Source organism: Xiphophorus hellerii, chromosome 16 (genome assembly GCF_003331165.1).
Source record: "Xiphophorus hellerii strain 12219 chromosome 16, Xiphophorus_hellerii-4.1, whole genome shotgun sequence".
NCBI lineage: Eukaryota > Metazoa > Chordata > Actinopteri > Cyprinodontiformes > Poeciliidae > Xiphophorus > Xiphophorus hellerii.
The window spans coordinates 4,328,483-4,350,616 of NC_045687.1; the positions used below are offsets into that span (position 1 = coordinate 4,328,483).

Genomic DNA, 22,134 nt, shown 5'->3' on the forward strand with positions numbered 1-22,134 from the left:
TGAGGTTTCATTATGTCTTATTTAAGAGAATGTGAAACATGAAGTCAGACGATATATTGACTCAGAAAGTTTCTTTTTTATTCCACATCACATTACATGATGACTTATTCAACTGAAACAATAAGATCATCAGGCTAATCTTGATTTACAAAACATAAACACATTTCTTGCTTTTTGCATCTATTTATGTTCATCACCTGACAAACTTTGACTAAATAAAACAGAACACAAGGTACAGCAGGCTTTGCAAGGTCAAGACAAATAAATGGAGAAACATACAACAAAAGTCAAACAGAAGGAATAAAACTCTGCATTAATGCATTACATTGGAAATATTATAGAGATGATCCACATACAGAGGTCCGCATTTTCTTAACCTGGTTCAAAGACAGATAGAGAATTGAGTCAAGAAAAATGGGGGGGAAAAAACAACAACACACATTTTATGTAATATACCAACACAAAGTAGTGCAAAAATGAGAAAAAGAGGAAAATTATACACGATTTTCATATGGATGGGCATAATAGACGTTAATGCTGTTTAATACATTTCTAAAATGCAGTAGCACACTTTTCCAAGCCGTATTTAAACGCACCATGAACCAAACCAGCAAGAACTTGTAATGTTTTGGGGTTTTTTCAAACAAACCGTGTAAGTTGAGTAATGGTGCTGCATGCTAATTATGTTGGCTAAATGATGCTAATATATCATATTAAGCTAGTTAACAAGAATGCTAATGTTGTTGCCTATGTTACATCCCTTGCTAGTTAGTTAATGCTAACAATACACCAATTAAAGTGACAGTTTTGTCAGTTTAAATACCAATAAAACTGACTGTAATGTGAGAAAATGTTCAAGAAATATAGATATTATGGTAATGCAGAGGAAATCGTCTTTAACAGGAAGTTATTTGCTTTGTAAACAAATAATCAGTATATTTAATGCTAGTAGTAGGATCCCAGAAAGTTAGTTGCAAGGTTTTATCATACTAACCTTTGTAACCATTACCAAGGCCAGCATTCAGTCCATCATATTTACCAGTCTGCTCCACTGTGAAAATAAAACACCCCAGTTTAAAGTCTTTCAAAGGCAAATTGAAATCTGAAAAGAGTTTAATCCAGAACAAGAAATAAAAAACAAAACCATTTTTTCCCTCACTGTCTGGAGTGAAATACGATCAAATTTCTCTTGTTTAGGTCGGTTGGAGTTACCAAAATTATTTCTATTCGCTAAATGCCAGAATAATGAGAGAAAGACCAGAGGTGGGTAGAGTAACCACAATTTGTGCTCAAGTAAGAGCAGCACAACTTCAACATATTTCTACTCAAGTAAAAGTAAAACTGTATTTGGTAAAAAAAATTTTAAAAAACCATCTTCTCAAGTAGCGAGTAACTGATCAAAACATCAATCATGTAATATTTAAAAATTACATCATCAGAAGGACAGAAATATAAACTTGTTTGAAAATTGTGGCGCATAAAAAGCTGTATAATGGTTCTGCTGTGATAAAATGACCAAATGTGCTGGAGCTTTGTTTGGGTTGCTAGGTAACGGGGCTGGGCTCTGCTGGGGTTGCTAGGTTACCGCACAGTGCTGGACAAATGTGACCAGAGGTGGGTAGACTGACCAAAACTTGTACTAAAGTGAGAGTAGCACTACTTCAACATGTTTTTACTGAAGTAAGAACAAAAAGTAGCCATCTGAGAAATGACTCAAGAAAGAGTAAAAAAGCATTTGGTACAAAGTCTACTCAAGTACTCAGTAACTGATCAAAAAATTAATTTGTTTAAAGATTACATAAGCAGATGGACCAAAATGTCCTAATATAAAGTTATGAGGACATTTTGGTATTTTAGAGAAACTAATTTATATAAATAAAAAATTACAAAATCAGGTAAAATAAATATTTTGCCAAATCAATTAGTTTAAATACAAAATTTATGAAACCTTAACAAAGGTTTGTATCTGTGTCTGGTTAATGTTTGGTTAAAACCTGTTTGTTTTTCATTCAGTGAAGTTCCTCACAGTGGGTAGGAAATCCAGAAATTTTACTAAAGTAAAAGTAGAGATACTTCATAATAGAGTTAATGAAGTAAGTACAGAGTAGCAAAATACTCCTAAAAGTACATTTTTTTCCAAAAAAGTTACTCAAGTAACTGTTACTATCTAACTCTGAAAAAGAATATGTTAAACTCTATATGCCGAAAAGCTATAATGCATTCATAAAGAGTTTCATTTTTAAATAAAATGTTATTTTAAGCTTCATTGTTTTGCTATCAACCGAGTTCTGAATGTTTGAGTCAACAGAAACACCAAAAACCAACTCATAAGGAGAAACGAGAAGCTCCTTTTCACAGCTGCTGAAATCACAATGAGTGGAAGTTGATCAGCTTAGAGGAAGTATCTGGTTCTTACTGACTTACTCAGAGCATCCTGAGAGGCGCCGAGCGCTGCGCCGAAACCTTAACAAGGAAACACAACCAAATGTCACATTTCAGACAACAAACCTGAATCAGGATTAAGGATCAAAATTAAGTTTTTGCTAAAACTCACCTGTTTGTTGGGTCCCAAATCCTGCAGCAGCACCTAAACCAGAAAGAAAATAATTAAAACTAGCTAAATACTATCATATAAATGAATAAGTTATCATAGTTTTTTCCTTTTTGCTTCGTGTTTTTAAATGTTTGTGTCATAACCTCAGTGGTAGTACATCTGGTTTCAGAAAACCTAACTAACACCCCAGAAAGACGCCCTTTTTTCCGTCGTGCGCAGTTTCTCGCACGCTCTTACCGTATTTGCTGGCGGTTTTGGCGCTTTCAGCTGCAAGGCCGAGCTGCTGAGCTGCATACGGGTATCCGCCGTCGCCTGAAGGAAATAAAGCGACATTAGGCAATACTGAGAGCTGTGAGTGTGAAGAACAGAGAGGTTGTCATGAAAGAAAAGAGGTTTTGTCTCGCACTAACAAAAAGCGTGACATTTAACTTAAGATGGTGACATTCTCTCTGTCAAATAGAAGAAAAAGAAAGCTTAAGTCATAATTATTGATTTTCAACATCTGTATTTCAAAAATATTAAATGTTTCCAAGTATTTTTGTCTGATTTCTAGTGTAAATATCTAAATCAGACAAAACTAACCTACAAGTAACTTTCAGCACAATATAGAGATTGATTTAAGCCAATAATTTCTTAATATTTATGAAAAAGTATTAGTTTTAAGTTAAATAATCAGCAAGTGGAACATTTTAAGTGGGTAGCAATATGTGATTTCAGAATTTTTATAGCACAATCAAGTAACAATGTTACCTTCAGTTGTTAAAAAAAATATGACTTAAAAGAAATCTAACATCTTAATTTAACACCTTGGAATTGGGCCTCTGTCTCTTTAAGGAACTCCTGCTCTTTCTGAAACTCCGCCTTCAGGAAGTCATCACAACATGACTCCTCCATTAACCATTTAGCAAAGTTTTTACCAGCGTTTTATTGAAAAGTAGCTCATATAATGAGCCCCACTGGGTGTTTGCTAATTGCTGCTGGCTAGTCTGAAGGAGCTGAGTGGGGGAAGCGCTGCTCTGTGAGGTGAAAGCCTGGAAGCTGCAGCTCGGAGGAGGAGCTGCACCTTGGAGGCGGGGCCAGGTCCACACAGGCGTTTTGCTCTGCTGAATGGCTGAAGATTAAATGATTTCTCAAACTTGAAAGAATTAAAGCAACACTCCAGGTGTGTTTTTGATGAAGGAATAATATTATAACATGATGAAAAAGCTAAAGAAAAAAGTTGATTTTACATAGTACTGCCCCTTTAACTTATTATATGGGGGAAAAGTCATGTTATGTCACTTATGGCTTTTACTTTCTTATTAATTTTAAGGAATTACTGGCTTGAATCAAGCCCTCATATCTTAGTGAAAACTTACTTGTACTTTAGTTTTGTCTTATTTCAAGTGTAGCAGGTCTAGTTTCTAGTACAACTAGAAAATCCAAAAATCCTTGGTAGTATTTAGTGTTTTTGCTGTAATGAGTTGCACAGGAAGCTCCTACCTTCCAGTCCAGCAGGGATCACCGGAGCGTTACCGTAAGGAACCTGAGCGGCTCCTCCTGAAAGGAAAACAACACCCAACTCAGGTGACTCATATCATTCCTTATCCTGTAGCCTACATGTTGCTTCAGGTCCTGGTGTGAGACATGCTTGACTTCTGAGTCACGCTTGCAGAGCAGCGTTTACTCATCATGTGACAGGAGGACGAGGTTGTTTCTGCAGCACTCACCATATTTACCTCCAACTGATTCCAGACCCGTACCAAGTCCTCCTGCAGACAGATTAACAACGGTTTAGTGGAAATGTTTTATGGTGCAGGGTGTTTTTTGCTATGTTCTGGTACATTGAAATGTAAACTTAGGGAGCGGAGGAGCAACTTTGTTCTACTTTTAATATTTGTAGCAGAAGTAACGTTTACTAAAAACACTCCTGCCTCATTTAAATGGGGTTGTTTGCAATAGCGTCTTACTGCTGAGTCATTTAACAACATTTCAGTTTAGGCTATTTGGAGAAGCGCTTTTAATAACCGACAATCTGAAGTATTTATCTATAAACTACTGTCATACTTCCTTCTTTACCAAGTCTACGCTCTCAGTAAAGACATTTTCAATTTAACTATTTAACAAGGGGAAACAAGTTATTTTGTAAATATACATGGAGTCTTTTACAAAAGAGGAACACAAGGCTGAATTAGAGCATATGTGCATGGTGTCACTCTGGCCACTCAGACTGTTAAAGGGGACCAAAGATACAAAATTCACATTTTGCACGTTTTCGTACTTGAGTCTCAGCTGCCACTAAAAACAGCCCAGGTGCTTCAAAACTGCCAGCTGTATTTTTGGCAAGTTACAATCGATGGGCACTGCGCCGTTACCTAGCAACCCCAACCGAGCTCAGCGTGTTACCTAGCAACCCCAGTGGAGCTCCAGCACGTTTGGTCAGCTGGCTTTCCAGCAGCTGAGGATAGTGACGGCAAATACCTACTCAGCACAACCCCACATGGAAATAAAATATAAAATTTGTATTGGCTCAAAAAAGTCTAATAATAATAATTATATACCAGCAATTTTATAATGGGTCGGTTCTTACCATATCCACCCTGGACCGGTCCGGCGTAGCCACCTGTACTGAGAGCTGAAACATCAGGAAAAGAAAGAATGTCAGTCAAAAAATAATTCTTAAAAGCAAACCTTTTAATAAACCTGCAGACATGAGACCAGAAACCAAACTGGAAAAAAACACAAAATCTTTAAGTAAGACAAAACTAACTGAAAAATAACTTTTCAACAACATATAGAGACGCTTGTTTCAAGTAAATAATCCTTTAATATTGGTTAAAAAAGTTCCATTGCCAGATTATTTCATTCATAACAAGACATTATTCATGTTATAAGTGAAATAATCTGCTAATGGAACTAGTTCTTTTTCATCAATATTTATGAATTATTAATTCAAAGCTCCTATTTCTTGCTGAAAAGTTATTTTTTAGTTAGTTTTCTCTTATTTCATGACCAATCTTACTGGGTAAGATTGTGTGTTTTTACAGTGTACCAGAATAAGCTGGCCAGCTTCACAATAGTTACACCCAGTGGATATGTTAACCACACTAGCCATAAGCAGACAGCCTATCGTTTTTAAAGCTGTCATTCAGACGCTGCAGGTTAAACGTCCAGCTGTTAGTGTCATCATCACCTGTTGGAGGTTTTCAACAGGTTATTGTTACCTTCAATCTTTCCCGATTTGCTCTCAGCACCATCAGCTAAGTCTGCAGGGTAACCAAGCCCTGAAACATAGCTCTAATTAGCACTAATTAACTAATTACTCGTTAACTAAACCAAGTTTTACCCTTTTTTCCCACCCATATGTGGATTTACTCACCTGCTCCGTAACCATCACCGTATCCGTTTCCATAACCTGTTGGGAGACGAAGAGGAAAGAAGGTTTTGTGCCAAAACTTTCACCAGTATCTCTGTTCACAATCAAAACAAAAACTTTCAAAGCCAAATGTTGGTGTGTTTAATTTGGATGTCAGTTTGGAAAGTGAGAATTTTAATGCAAACTGTTGGTGAAACTGCAGTTTGTCAGCATCTGTACTGCTGTGTTGGCACTTACCGAAGCCGTTGCCCGCCATGGCACCAAGATATCCCGTCACTCCATCACCGTATCCTGTCACAGCAGATTAAAAACATAATGTACAGGATGCAACATGTGTACGGAGTCCCATTAGTGCCAAAAATATGCTTTCATGTCTATATATGGAGGTTCTTTTCTAAAATATGTCACATGAAAAGGAAACAAATTACAGAAACAAAACTAAATACTACATTTAGATATGTTTAGATTTCATTTTGTAGATGTATTTAATAGTTCTGTAAAATTTGACCCAAATGTTGAAGTTTTGTTTCTTTTTCATATGACATATTTTAGAAAGTAAAACTAATAGTTTCTCTCTGTTTGTATTAAATCCAGTATAAATTGTGTGCTTGGTATATTTCTTCTAGATTTGTGCTATTCATAAATATTAGACAGTGGTATTTGGTATCTTGAGCTGTACAGATTTTTTAAAATCACACAAAGAAGCAAACTAAGTGTTTTCAGTTATATTCAAATGAAGAGATGTCGTCTTAAGTCTTGACATAGAAAAGTGTAGAACATGAATTTTCATTTACACACTGCAAAAACACAAAATCTTACCAAGTAAGATCTTATTGACAAACAAGCTCCTATATTTCCTGAAATGTTACTTTTAAGTTTTGTCTTATTTTAAGTGTACTGAGGTATTTGCATCAGAATCTAGACCAAAATTACTTGGTCAGATTCAGTTTTTTGCAGTGCAATACATAAACACACTACATATGCAGCTTACATAGACACACCAACATTTTCGGCACTAACAGAACCCCATAATGAAAGTTTATTTTGGTTTGTAAACCAGACTGGCTTCAAATCCACATGAAAGGACGACAAGTTTTCACTTTCAGAAACATTAAAGTTCACCACAAAGAAAATCACAAGACGGCAGAAGAGACAAAACTTTTGGTTTGCAGGGAAATAACGAGTTTACAAGGCAAATTAGGAGCAGCATCGGATTTTCTGCTGCCTCACCTGGAGCCTTCACCTGACATCAGGTTCAAACTGCATATACTTTTATTTATTTAGCTACTTCCTTTCTCTTTTCCACTTCTACCCTGAATATCTGTGACACTGAGTTTATCAGGGAATATTAGACAACAGAAAAATAACAATGCAAATGGGAAAATAACTGCCAAGGTTAAAAGATCCACATATGATAAACAATTTCATAGGTTTTGTTGTGACACCAATTGTTATGTTTTGTGTTTTGTCTTTTTTGAATGTGTCCATTTTAATGTATACCTGTTTGTTTGGTCATTTTATTTTTGTATTATTATTCATTGTATTATCTGGTTATGTGTTTTGGAGATATATACCACTTCTTGCTTTTAGTTAGTCTGTAATGTTTGTTGTACATGCATTAACTGGTGAATTAAAATAAAATAAAAAAGGTGTTTCAAAAACCATTTGACTCAGAAATAATAATATTTTATTTGACCTCTAAATAAGAAATTTTAACAGTTGCATCGGTTTTGAAACGCTTAGTTAAAATAAAGAAATACAGTGAAAAAGGTAAAAGGAAAAGACTTTGCAATATTAAAATAAAGCCTAGAGATGGAGTATCAGATGTTAAAAGAACATCTGGAGGAATTAAAGAGTGTTATCTAGAGAGTTTTGCACAATAATTTTTATTTATTTACATTATCTTCTACATTCTCACACAATTTGGTGGATCTGGTCATGCAGCATAAAAAGTTCATATCCAGGTTTGAAGGAAAATGCTAACTTCTCCTTTAAGTTTACAGAAAAAAAAACTATTAAAACATTATAATTTAAAAGATGTAAGAATGATTGCACACGCTCACCGTTTGATTTCCCTGCAACGCCCTGTGGATACGCGCCCTGTCCAAGCGCAGCAGCAGCTGGGATGTGAGAAAAAGAGAAAAATGTACAAGTTAACACCCAAAATTAAAACTCACCTTCGAATCAGAATTAAATACATCTAAAGACTAACCACTAAGTTTTCCAGCAGCACCTCCCAGATAAGCGCCCTGTCCTAAACCTGTGAGAAAAACACGAGAAATATTTATCAACGGTTACTGAAACTGCTGAAGAGGAGAGAAACTTCCTGTGAGGAAGGCCAGACGTTACCTGCGCCGTAACCTGCAGTGCCCAGATAGTTTCCTGCTCCTCCGATGTAACCTGCAGACAAACCAAGGAAAGAAAGAAAAAACTCAGTTTGTGCCGTTAGTTCACCTGGAGGACTGGAGTCAGTCTGGAGTTTCTCTAAACAGAGAGAGAAATGCGACAGAAAACATAAACTGTCTGCAAGTTTGTTTGGAAGAAAAATGTTTTATTTGCAGTTTCTGCGCCAGGTGGAAACTTTCCTGGAATAAATCCAGAGAGTCCAGAAACTAAAATGTGAGAAATACATAAAACAATCATTTGGAAGATAAACAGACAAAACAGGCCCACAGATCCTGCGCCATATTTAACAGTCGGCATAACTTGCTTTGTTTCTGTTGTGTCTTTTAGCCACAGATTCACTGGGGAGTTTGTTGATGAAAATTTAAACCTTAGTCTCATCTGATGAAATCACGTTTCCGGTTAAATTCCTTGTAGCATTTAGCAAATTCCACTTTTACTTTTATAATGGTAGGAAAAATCTTTTGTTCTTGTTGTTCTTTCACGCAAATACAACAGAGTTTTAGGGCCATGCTGACGAGAAATAGAAGACAGAAGCTTTACCAAAGGTTAAAAAAAAAAAGAAAAACATCAGTTTTATTCTCCTTTAGGTTTCAAAACTTTATCTCCATCCTTGATGAAGACTGTTTTTTCAGGTAGTTACGTCTGTATTTCTCACCATCAAAGGAAGGTAATAGGAAAGTTATTTACGCAGCATTAAAAAGAAGAAAGAGGACTGAGAACAGAACCCTGAGGGACGCCATATTGTAATGTTTCTGCTGCTGAAGGAAAAAGAATATTAAATACACCGGCATATTGACGCATATTAAATATAAGATAATAGGATTGTTATATGAGGGTGAATTTGATCTACAAAAACATGAAAATGGTGGAAAAAGATGAAGCTTTTCTCTTACTTGCCGCCTGCGTATTCCTCTCAGTCTGCTCTGGCAAACGAAGAGGTTTTGACTTTCTGCTTACATGTCCAGCGATAGGAAGGAGTCTGGCATCTTCTTGAGTAAAACCGCCAACTTCCTGCTCCTCTCTGGTTAAGGTGACGCCCAAACTTTGGGCCCTGATCGGATTGTAACGCTGGGATCCGTCTCTGACCCTGATTTTGTCTTGAGCCAGACATCTCTGGAGGTCCTGACTGCTTTCTGGTGCAGTTAAAGGACTGATGCCTGCTTGACGTTGCACGGGGAAGAAAACATCACTTCTGCCATCTTGACCTTGTGCAGGAAGATTTTTACACCTGAAGCGTTTCCCAGCTTTGACCTCTGAAGGATTAATGCCCAACATTTCTGGCAAACCAGCAGGAGCTCCACAGTTTGTAGCATCTTGATTTGCCGTTTCTCTGGGATTGTGAAGTCCAGAATTGTAGGAATCCAGACTTTTGACGTCTTGATCAACAGGAAGTTGTCTATTTATACCTGCGCCTGCCAGCATGGCCTCATGACCTCCAAGTTCATATTTTCCACCCAGAATTTTATTCTGTTTATCAAGAGGAAATGAAGGTCTGAGATTTGACGACGGCATGCTCGGATTGAGTCGTTTGACTTCGATTCTTGCGTGAATTCTGGGAACAGTCGGACCGAATGCGTTGCTTCTCCTCAGCGATTGTTCTCGCTCTCCAAGCATTTCATCTACAGCTCTGATCTTTTCTCTTTTAAGATCCTGAGCTGCTTGTGCCAGACTCGCCCCTTCAGGTCCACCCAAATCTGCCGCAGACACACCTGGCAGAGAAATATCATCATGCATTCACAACTTCCTGTTTGGACAGTTGGCGCGTTTCCTGCAGAGGAAGACACACTGACCGTCCTGGTATTTGAACAAGAACTGATTTTTTTTTTTTATGCTAAACTCCTCCTTCACACAACAATCAGTGCTTTTGTGGTATGAAGTTAGTTTAGTTGGAAAATCCAGTTTTCTTTTGATTTTTAGAAAATTGTGAATCAAGAGAGGAAGAAAACTTTAAGATTACAGCATTATAACCCAACCTGAGCCAAGAAAAAGACAACTTGTGAGTCGGACAGACAACTCATTCACAAAGCCCAACAAACACCTACTGCATAATGATGCATTTTATTCGTTTATATATTTCATTATAATGAATAAACTCTTTAGGCACAATTTCTTTTAACTGTTAAAAAAATACATGAAGAGATGGATGAATGGATGGAGTTCAACAATACTTCTGAGAAAACGAAGATTCTTGTTTAAAAGGCTTTTTTATTAGACGAAAGTGTAACGTGAAGTTTAATGTATTTAAACTTTAATGTATTTATGCGTTGCAATTGTTATGAGGCCACAATTAATTATAGCTAATCAAAGGTAATTTACTGTTGTGATCCACAGCTGTCAGTGTTTTGGTTTTCTTTTATGTTCCTCTTTAATTACTACTGGGTTTATTATTGTTGGAAAAGGTCTTGCCATATTTAGTTATTATTACCAGCAAGGTTTTGCCATATTGGTTTGTTATTCTTACTATTACCATTAAGGTTTTGCCATATAAGTTTGTTGTTATTGTCACCAAGGTTTTGCCATATTGGTTTGTTATTGTCATTAAAGTCTTGCCATATTTCTTCATTGTTATTGTCTCTAAGGTTTTGCCATATTGGTCAGGAAAACAGATATTCAAGAAGGAAGATACTCAAAAGGAATTTGAATTACATACGCACAAAATACTAGGCTGTCTTAAGAGAATTAAATCCAAATGTACAAGGAAATGAACACAAGAATAAACCAAGAAACTGAACACAATAAGGCAAAACCTTAATGGTAATAACAATTAAACAATCATAGCAAGTTGTTAATAGGGTTAGACCCTTTCTAACCATAATAAATCCAGAGGTAATTAGAGAGGAACACAAAGGAAACCCAAAACATTTCTCAGATTCCATACAAAATACAATCAGTTTGGCAGAAGATAACAAAATACAAGTATTTTACACAAAATTACCAAAAAACGTACGTTTTCTAACCCCACATGTCTGTTTTAAGCTGCAGCATCCACACATTCATCAATGCCAATGCAAACATGCAGAAGACATTCAAACATGTTCAAACAGCAGCAAACAGCAGTCAGGTTATGGCAAATAGATGTGATTTTCTTTTCAAATAAAAGCAGTAATTCAGTTTGAGGAAAAAACAGGACGATAAATTTATGTGTAAGTGATGCATAAAGATAAAACAAAGAAACATTGAGATTATTGTATCCCCTAATTGATAGAATACCTCAGTAAAACTTTAAATCAAAGCAGATATAACAGATTTCTGTTTACACCTACATTAGTTATACTGACTGTACACATTGGTAACAGAAAGCATTAGCTGCAGAAAACCATTGCACCAGTAACCACAAGGAAAAGTGCTCCAATTTCAGGAAATTGGGGTAAAAGTAGAAGATATTGGAAATTGTGTTTGTATAAAAAAGGCCATAAATTACAAAGCAGGTGCAGAGGATGAGGGTTCAGTACTAACCTGGCCGTACTCCTTGGTACCCAATGCCAGGGAAAGCTCCATATCCTGGCAAAGAAGACAAACCAATATCTCAAACTTAAATAAGGCAAGCTGTTTTGCTAAATAATTATGGAAGAAGCAAAGCATTTATTTACCTGGAAGTTGGCCGAGGCCTGCACCATACACTGGAAAGTCACAAGAAAGAAAAAGTTGAAATCTGATTTAAAAGATGGATAAAATATTTCCTGATTGAACTCTGTGACGTTAAACACAAAGACTAAATGTTTTTGTTTTGTTTTGGTAAAATGCAACAGAGACATAAAAGCAGAAGCTCAGGTTTCAGTGGTTTTACATCTTCCATAAACAGTTTCCCATCAATTAAAAAAACAACAACCACCAAAGAATATCAAAATTTAACCATTATGTGAGTGAGCGTTCGAATCAAATGTGTCAAACTTAAGGTGTGGGAGGCAAATGCAGCCCGCCATAGCTTATTATGTGACCCAAAACAGAACCTTCAAGATAATCATATGATCAAATATAATTTTATCAATCAAATCAAAGCTGTTTGATCAATCTGAAAAGATATTAAATATTATTTAATTTTAAGAACTTATTGAATGCAGAGACAGCTATTGATAATTTAAAAGTTAGTGGATTTTATTATCTTTATTTGGCCCAAAATAAAAATAAGTTAATCACTCCTGGTGTAGAACTTAGTCTCTGCTGATCTTACCACGTTTTCCTGCCTGGCCCAGTCCCAGTCCGTTGGTAAGCCCAGCATTCAGTCCCATTCCTGTTCCCAGACTGGCGCCTGAAATCACAGGGGTGAGGCTTAAATGGAGACAAAAGGGGGAATTTGTGAAAAAGATGGAGGACCACCTACCATATCCCGCTGGGGTTCCATATCCACCGGGCTTCAGGCCTCCTCTTCCTCCCAGTCCAAGAGATCTGTATCCTCCTGGAGGCCAGTAGAAACTAAAGTTTGTGCCATTTGGTTCAATAATTTGACTCAAATAGAGAAAAATCATAATACGGCTTTTATTTTGCTTAGACATCAATTTGACTTTATGTAAAATTCCCATTTTGTATGTTTTTGAACTTCCATTTGGCTCTCAACTGCTTCTGAAAACAGTTTATGTGCTTAAAAAAAAAACTCCCAGTCGTCTTAAGGCAATAAGTCGATGTTTTCTGGGGTCTGAAAAATGAGCCGTTTCAAAAACTACCAGAATGTTGAGTCCCATTCCACGACGCTGCACAGTTACCTAGCAACCACAGCCACGCCCAGCCCCGTTACCTAGCAACCACAGCCACGCCCAGCCCCGTTACCTAGCAATCCAAATATGAGCAGTTAAATTAGCTGATTTAACCACTAAATGCAGCTGTAAAATGTACAGATTGGTAAATGTACAAATTAGCTGCCAGCAGCTGATTTGGATTGGAAGTGGAAGTACCCCATAAAATAAAAGAAGCTTATAAAAGACAGAAGTGACCAGACTATAAAATATCAACATCTAACAATGATTTTGTGCAAAAATGTAAAAAAATAAGTAAAATTTAATGAACGTGTTTTGTTTCACTCAGAGACTAATCCAAACCTGTTCAGGAAACCTTTAAAATGAATTATTTTGTGTTGGCTTTGACGTCTATCTACTAATAGTACAATCATTAATAAATATTTTATCTTAACTTACCAACACCAAGATGAGCCGCAGGATAACGTCCAACTGAGATGAAAAAATATACAAATAAATACACATAAATGTCTCTTTTTAAAGTTATTAGTTCACATAAAGTGGTTTTAATCTGGAAATAAATAACATACGCCCAGTCTTCATTGCTTTTGTACCATATCGGTTTCCTACTGCTCCCAGGGCTCCAGTAACTGGAAAGAAAAGAAGACTGAATTTTTATTTGGAAACAGGTTTTGGGCATATATGTTTGCAAAATAAATCTGCATCAACTAGCGTTTAAAAAAAAAAAAAAAGCTGCAATACTCATTCTTGACCAGTAGGCGGTGATATTGTCGATATTATAGCATGCAATTTTAAAGAAAGAACTTTTTTTCCCATAATGAATGCAAATTCGCCAATAAATAAATAAAAATAAAGAACTGCAACTTATATTGAAAAGTATTTATTTGGTTGGAAGAAGGAGGTTAAAACTGGGGAGAAAATTTAATTTGTAAATGTTTGTCCAAATGTTTAGAGTTTTGTTGTGTTTTTGTTTTTATACACAGAAAAATAGATGAAGATACTCGAATAAATGGGATAAATGCAGCTTTTATGCTTTAAATTTAAGAGATTAATTGTGAATAGATGATTGGACGTAAAGGCTGACCTCCAGGTTTTACTCCAACACCAACTCCTGAAACAGAAATTAGACATTTGTTTAAATTACAAGTTCTTTTGATTTTCTATGTATGTTTCTTTTTTTCTTAATTAAAATGAATAAATAAAAAATTTCAGGAATTGCCGTACCTCGAACTGGCAGCGCTCTCCCAAAGGCAACATTTTGAGGACTAACTCCTGGAATAAGGAGAATGCATGAATACATAATAACAGAAAAACTTTGCAAACTTCCTATTAAATCACAACAAGCAAACAACAAAACAACCAATATGCATATTACTGTGGAAGGATTAACACACGGCGTACAGAAACCTGCATGTATTATAAAAATGAGATTAAAAGAAGACGGAGGATAAAATGCAGCGACTTCCTGGAGCCTTGAAGTTTTTCTCACGATCTGCTGTCAGATTTTTCCTGCCTTTGATTTGCAGAAAACAGAAAATATGAACCACAGCGACTGGCCAGCAGTCATGGAGCCACATATTCACCGCTTTGTCTTCATCCTCCTCCGTCTCACAGACATGATTTTTATCAGGTAGGTGAGAGAAAGTCATTGAAGATGCCGAATCATTAATCAAGTTTTAACTGAAATTAATCTCTCGTTTCATCTGTAGGTTTTTGCAAATTCAGCTAATTTCTTGTAGAATATTTAACATCATCGTAATCAGCGGTGAGTTGGATGGTCCTCAAGTAAGGGTAACACCACTTCCACATATTTTTACTCAAGTAAAAGTCAAAAGTAAACATCTAGAAAGTTACTCAAGAAGGAGTAAAAAAAAAAATGGTAAAAAAAGTTATTCAAGTACTGAATGCACTGCAAAACCACAAAGTTTTACCAAGTTTTTTTGTCCAGTTTATAGTGCAAATGTATTTCTATGCTTGAAATGAGACTAAACTAACTTAAAAGTATTTTTTCTGCAAGATATAGGAGTTTTCTTAGCCAATAATTCCTTAATATTGATGAATAATTATTAGTTCCACTGACAGATTATTTCACTTTTAACAGGAAAAATAATCTAGAACTAGTACTTTTTTTGTCAATATTAAACAATTAGTGACTTACAACAAGCTCCTATATTGTGCTAAAAAGTAACTTGTAAATTAGTTTTGTTTTATTTAAAGTGTACTGAGATATTTGCATTAGAAACTACTCAAAAATACTTTGTAAGTTTTTGCAGTGTAACTAATCAAAACACCTAATTTAATAATTAAAAATTACATCATCAGACAAACCAAAATAAAAAGTTAAGTAGAAATTTTGGTATTTTAAAGACCAAAATGACAATAATTTATATAAATAGCATAATTACAAAATAAAAGCTTTTTTTTCTAGTTAATTTGTTTTATTATAAAACTCATGAGAGAGTTTGATTAAAACAAGCTTTCTGTTCATTCAGTGTGAATGAGTGAAGTTACACATTCACACTCAGTAATGAGTAACTAAGTAATCCAGGAACTTTACTCAAGTAAAAGTAAAAAGTACAGAGTAGTATAAATACTCCTACTAAATGCAATTAGTTACTCAAGTAAATGTAACTAATTACTAATTCATGTTGCATCTTTTAAATCCAGTCTATGAAGCATTATTAAAAATACAGAAAGAAAACAACATTTAAAAACAAGTTAAACTGTTAATATATATGTTCTTATTAGTTCACCAACTTTACTACTAAAATCAACAAACTACATCCAAAATAGTGAGAATTTTGGCCAGTTTGAAATTTAACAAAAAGGTTTTCCGTTTCACTGATTTTCAAAATGTTTGTTGTAATGTTTGTATTTCTCACCTCCTTGCAGAGTTTGCTGAGCCAGCCAGAGAACCAGTGAAGTCTGCAGCAGAGCGCGGAGCAGCATGATGGAGCCGGCTGGGAGAAAGAGACAGAAAAACAGACAGAAAGCTGCTGCAGAGACATCCTCACCTCCTATATATACACCGGGTTTCCCCAACAACACTCCTACTGCTGCCTGACGCCTCCAACCGGGTCGTTGTTTCCATAAGCTGAGGGTCCATATGCAAAAACACAAAAGTATTTTTGTCTTGTTTATACTGAGAATATCTTAGAGCACCTGAAATAAAACAAACTAACTTACAAGTCACTTTTCAGCAAGATATAGGAGCTTATTTTAATACAATTGCTCAATATTGATGAAAAAATACTAGTTCCACCGGCAGATTATTTCAAGACATTTTCCCAAGTTGTGACTTTAATAATCTGCCAATAGTACTAATATTGTTTCTTTAATATTAAGGAATTATTAACTTAAATTAAGCTCCTGTTTCTAGCTGAAAATGTAAGTTAGTTTTACAAACTAGTACTTTCACTGCAAAGTTTTGTTTAGTTTCTACTACAAATATCTGAAATAAGACAAAGAAAACTTATAAGTAGCTTTTCAGCAAGATATAGGAGCTTTTTCAAGTAAATAATTCCTAAATATTGATTTAAAAGTACCAGTTGTACTGCAGGATTATTTCACTTATAATAATAATAATAATCTGAAAGTGGAACTAAATTCAATAGTGGAAATATTGAATTTTTCATCAATATTTAGGAATTATTTACTTAAAATAAGATCCTATAAAGTTACTTAACATTCGATCCAAAGAGCCATTTTTGTCTCCAGTCCACCAATAAAAACTAATTCAGATCCACAAAACAGCTTACTAAGGGAAACTGTTTGTAATATTGCAAGAACCGCCAATTTATTTATAATTTTAAGCTTTAAAAATAAAGAAAAACATAAAACTTTTGAGAATATAGGACAAACACATTTTCTTCAATATGCTAATAAAGATTATTTTCCAAACAAATTACAAAAAAATAGATATAAAAATACATTACTGGTACATTTTGTCACTCTGTTGTGAAAATTAAATACATTTTTCCATGAATAAAAGGAAAAACTGCCAAAATTGCATTTGTTATTACATATGCAGGTAAAAGCAAAACAACAGACACCCAGTACTTAGAAACCACAGCCACCAGGAAAAAAATAAAATCCACAAATACTTGAAGTTGACTAAAACTGCATAAAATAACAGTTAAAACACTAAATATACCTCAACATGCATTAATACAAATAGAACTAGCGCAGAAGCTAACATCAAACCAAATAAACCAAAATGTTTCTGAAAATTGGACTGAAATTGAGTGAAAGTCGCCAAGACTGAATAAAAAAACAAATTCTGGCTCTTAAATCGGTCAGTTAGAAACATGACTTTTACAAAATTTGACTTCATTTTTGATACTTTTTATATTTTCTTCTCATTATTTTGTGTTTAATCTCTTAAAAAACTTTTGAAACTTATAATGCAACTGACTTTTTTTTTTCTCTATCGCTGATTTTGGAGATCTGCAGTCCAGCAGTACGGAGCTCCAATTGTGCCACAATTTCTATGAATAAGCCTTTGTAAAAGGTGAAAGGTCACAGATAAGATACAAGATTCATCTGAGATATTTTATAGTTTGTTTTTTTCAAAGTGTGTTGAGAACAAACTCATTTTGACACAAATTAAAAACATTTTTTATTTTAGCTGCTTCTTGTCCTGTTTTAATACTTTTACCTGTTTTTCTGGTTCTACTTCATCATCACACCTGTTAGAACGAAAAACTAAATAAACAGGACTCTCTAAATATTGAGGTAAGAAATTAAACGGAAAGAAAGTGACATCATATATTATATTTGTGTGCTAACCTTAGGGAGCAATTAGACAGATAAACATGATGCAATGAATGTTTATAGGAAGGAAACGGGCCTCATTAAAAAGCAATTTTACGCAGTTTCCTTTGGGGAAAAAATGGGCTCTCTAACATAAATAAGTGCATCAGACAAAAAGCACAAAAACTTACCAAATACTTTTGGTTTATTTTAGGAGCAAATATGTTAGTTCATTTGAAATAAGTCAAAACTAACTCAAAAATAACTTTTCATGAAGATAACTAGCTTGTTTGAGTCAATAATTCCTTAATATTGGTGAAAAACTTATAACCAGATATTTTCCCCATTTTATATGTGAGATAATCAGCCAATGGAACTAGTAATTTTTAATCAATTTAAGCAAATATTGGCTTAAAACAATCTATTTATGTAGTTTGTCTTATTTTAAGTGTATTAAGACATTTGTACTATAAACTCACCAGAAATACTTGGTAGGACTTTGTGTTTTTGCAGGCAGTATGGACGGCCTTTATGATCCTCTTTATGTTATGCTGTGGTGGGTCCTGTCAGCCATTTCTTAACGTAAAGTTTATGTCTTAAATTTGTGCACAGCAGCACTGAATGCAAACTATAGAACCGCATATTATGATTTACCGCAGAGGGAAGACAGCTGGAAAACGTTGGTCACATGTGCGGACCACCGCATCGTCTTCCCTGGTGGTACCGAGAACAAGACAATAACACAACCCCCGTCTGACTCACCACTCCTTCATCCATGATTCACCTCTAAACATTCGTCTGTCTGCGTCTGCCTCGGCTACAAGAGGTGGGTCAGCTTTCTGGAAGACGTCGGAGCTTCGAGATGGACATTAAAAAGGATAGAAGAGGGAAAAAATGTGATTATGTTCAAATTCTGCTGGCTCGTTTAGCTGATGTCAAGTTGCTTTTAATGGCACAGACTTAATGTTTGAGAATAACCTGTACATATCAAAATTTGGCTAAAGTGAAGGTTTTAGAAATGCTGCCAAGACACAAAATATTACCAAGTATTTTTGTCAGGTTTCCAGTGAAAATATTTTTAGTACACTTGGAATAAGACAAAACCAACTTATAATTTACATTTCAGCTTGTTTTAAATCAATAATTCCTTAATATTAAAGAAAAATTACTAGTTTCACTTCTAACAAATACTTTAAACTTGAAGTATGTTACTTTGATTTTAAAAACATTTTTTAACATATTTGATAAAACTGTAACCTGTAGTGACAGTTTGCTATGAGACAGATAATCTGTGGAAAGATTGACATCCTCCTCCTTCTTCTTGAGTTACTATTGCCATCTGAATGAACCAATCAAAAACAAGCAATCAGAATCAGGAGGCAGGTCTTAGTGTTGCCAATCAGCTTCATGAATGTGCTGCTAAATGTGCTAATGCTGGAGAAACAACTCACCGTTACAGGAAAACCATTTATTTGCCGTCATTGGAAGATAAGTAGAATTAGGGTTCACAACAAGCTATGTTAGCTGCAGCTTAGTAGAGAGTAAGGGAGAAGGAGAGCACTTCACAGAGGGTGATTGACAGCACAAAATAAGTCTTAGATAATGAAATTCAAATGCCTTTTGTCACTTTAAATCCAAATAAGTTGTTTATAACCATGCCCCCCTTACTCCATGTTTACACTTGCATAGAAATGGCTACAAACAGACGCGCAATTATACAACTGTACATCTTTGAAAATCAGAAGTGGGGCCACATGCACAACCAACAAAAATGCAGCAAGTGGTTTCTGGATGGTAAGATGGCAACAAAACATATGTCTGTTCTAGCAGCCATTGTACAGCGCATACAGAGATAAAACCAGATGACCAAATGTGCTGGAGTTCGCTTGGTTGCTAGGTTATGGTTCATACCTAGCAACCAAGCTAGTGACTTAACAATGTTTTTGAAATGGTTAATTTTCCAAAAACCAAAAAACACGAAGTTATGTCCAAAAAACATTTGGGTTTGTTTAAGAAGCAGCTGAGAGCCAAATGGAAGCATAAAAAGGTACAAAAGGTGAATTCTGCACAATAAGTCTTTGTTTAAAATTATAATAGTTCTATATAGTTACAGTTATGTTCCTTACATTGGGCGCACCTCCACTCAGTGAACAGCAGTTAGCTGTACGCTGAAGATTTCCACCAGCACGGGTTGGAAATGAAAACGTACCTCGAACAAGTCGCACACTGTAAAATCTGGGAGGTTTGCTGAAGCGCACTGCACGTCAGTCTGCAGGTAAACACTGGGAAGCTGATCGGCGCTCGGCTCGCTCCGTCTGCACGGGACCCGCTGCTGTGACGGGCGGCGTGTGGAAGTTTCCACCGCACGGGAACACCGCGCACCTCAGCGTGGCATGCAGGCTTCATGGAGTCAGGATGTTATTGACAGTGAAATCCTGATGGTTTGTTCAAGAGTCTGCATGCAGGAATTACCTCCTGGCTTCACAAGCCACAGCGGCTCCTGATATCTCTGCCTCAGCAGATTCACTCATGTTAGAATCAGTTCTGGTTTTCTAGGTTGTTTATTTAATCTGGGGGACATTTTAAGAGGTGGCAGCCACAGCGCCCTCTAGTTTAGTGGCACAAATTAGCATTTTAAAAACTATATTTTATACTGGTCGTGTAACCCGTTTTTGTTCGTCTCAGGTCCAGCTGGATGACTTCACGACAAACTCTGGGTGTTAGGGCCACTGTACATAGAAAAAAAGAAATAATTTAACACCTTAAATTTTTAGATTAATCTCAGATTTTTTTCTGAAAAAAACTCAAATATTTATGAGCCCAGAAAGTTGAACATTTGTTAGAAAAACTCCTGATTCATGTTAGAAACTTTCTTCATAAAACCTGGATTTTTTTTAAGCTTCAAAAGACAAAAGCTTTTTCTAATTCTTTTTTAAAACATTTCTAAGATTAATCTCAAAATTTCTTTGTTTTCTAACAAATTTTGACTTTTCAGAAATTTTGTAAGTCTTTAGCAAAAAGTTTTTTTCAAATCAACCTCAAAATTTCGGAATTTTTTTTTTCTCGCAATGTTTTTATTTTTGGTGTCCAGAAATTTCTGAGATAAATCTCAAAACTTCTGTGTCAACATTATCCTCCAACTTCTTCCTGCTGTGTTCTTCTTCGTGGTTTTCACCAGAGGCAACATCCGGTTGTTGATCACGTGACTCGTGTGACGCAAGACGTGTTTCCATTGCAGGTTTGCAAAATAAATACATTTCCATGCGGGAAAAAAAATCCTCACTCTCGGATCAACCCTTTTTATCGAAAAAGTAGATTTTCTTTTTAATTTAACAAATTTATTTTCAAAATATTTAATTACACAGTTACCTCAAAACTACATTACTGCAATAATATACGGATTTACGACGAGCTCTATGTTTTAAACCTGTTGTGCATGTATGATACAATAAGAAAACACCTTAAAGTGACATTCACCTTCTTAATTAAACAAAACCAAAAAAAATAAAAATTTGAAAAGAATGTTCTTTTTACCATTATACATTCATCGTCTGCCTGAAACATCTTCAGACCGTCTGCATAACAAACATCAGAGAAACTGTTGCCATGGAGCTTATAAACTCAATAAACAGCCCGGCTCTAAAGCACCAGGATATCAAAAGAGTCTCGGCTTTATGAGGGAGAGTCGGGCCAGGACTGAGCTGACAGAGAAACCCTTCACCTCCGTCCAACATCACACACACTTACTGCCTCACGTACAATCAACAGTTTTCTTTCTCCTGGCGTGAAATGAGCAAAAACTCAAGAGCAAAACCAACTCCAGTCAGGTTTTATTTGCAGAGCAGGTTGTCCTTAAAGAAAGATGGATGTAATTCGTTGTGTGGAGTCTGCGAGGCTTCCTGCAGCCGCCAGGGGGCGCCTCAGAAAGTTGGAGGGAAGATGAAGAAAAATAGTATAGAATCTAATAAATCATGTTGTGTTTTGTTTTGTTGTTTTTTTCAAAATTGATATGTTTCCATTATTTTTGTAATTCCAGTTTGTCCAATTACATGGCTAATGGAAAATGCACCTAGAGACACATAAAGATAGTCATAAAGACAGTCTTCTGTTACCTGGAGAACATTTCCAGGATTAAATGTGCCAGCAAGATCTAGAGATACTGTATTTGTCTTTCGTCACATTGATTACTGCAGAATCAGCTTCAGGAGATCCAGAACAATTACATTAAATAATCAGCAGAGTTTAAATTTATCACATTTCCTGAACCAAAGCTGAAGTTTAGACCTTTTTACCAAAAGCAGGACATGCTAACCTGTGTGTCTATAGTAGCCAGTCTTCAGACTGAGACGGCAATTCACTTCTGTTTGGAACAAAAA

The 22,134-nt window shown here is 35.5% G+C and overlaps 1 protein-coding gene across 12 annotated transcripts; it reads right to left on the bottom strand.

Moving 5' to 3' along the window:
• Nucleotides 1-54: 54 nt before the first annotated feature.
• On the bottom strand, nt 55-20,320 carry LOC116735148 (glycine-rich cell wall structural protein). 12 transcript variants are annotated; one of them, XM_032586796.1, is made up of 26 exons: nt 19,968-20,319; nt 18,521-18,613; nt 15,889-16,100; nt 14,231-14,278; nt 14,091-14,117; nt 13,576-13,635; nt 13,445-13,477; nt 12,637-12,711; nt 12,487-12,564; nt 11,906-11,935; nt 11,772-11,816; nt 9,209-10,024; nt 8,259-8,309; nt 8,122-8,169; nt 7,973-8,029; nt 6,147-6,200; nt 5,913-5,948; nt 5,758-5,817; nt 5,124-5,168; nt 4,273-4,305; nt 4,037-4,093; nt 2,792-2,866; nt 2,555-2,587; nt 2,425-2,463; nt 995-1,051; nt 55-377 (listed from the first exon to the last, which is right to left on the bottom strand). In XM_032586796.1, exons 1-26 carry the CDS (start codon nt 20,162-20,164, stop codon nt 373-375), a joined length of 2,364 nt encoding a protein of 787 aa, XP_032442687.1. In that variant the 5' UTR covers nt 20,165-20,319; the 3' UTR covers nt 55-372. The 12 variants fall into 12 exon arrangements, with proteins under 12 accessions (XP_032442687.1, XP_032442685.1, XP_032442686.1 ...); XM_032586794.1 differs by having other exon boundaries at nt 4,264-4,305; nt 12,637-12,708; nt 19,968-20,318; XM_032586795.1 differs by having other exon boundaries at nt 4,264-4,305; nt 14,091-14,111; nt 19,968-20,317.
• Nucleotides 20,321-22,134: the final 1,814 nt, after the last annotated feature.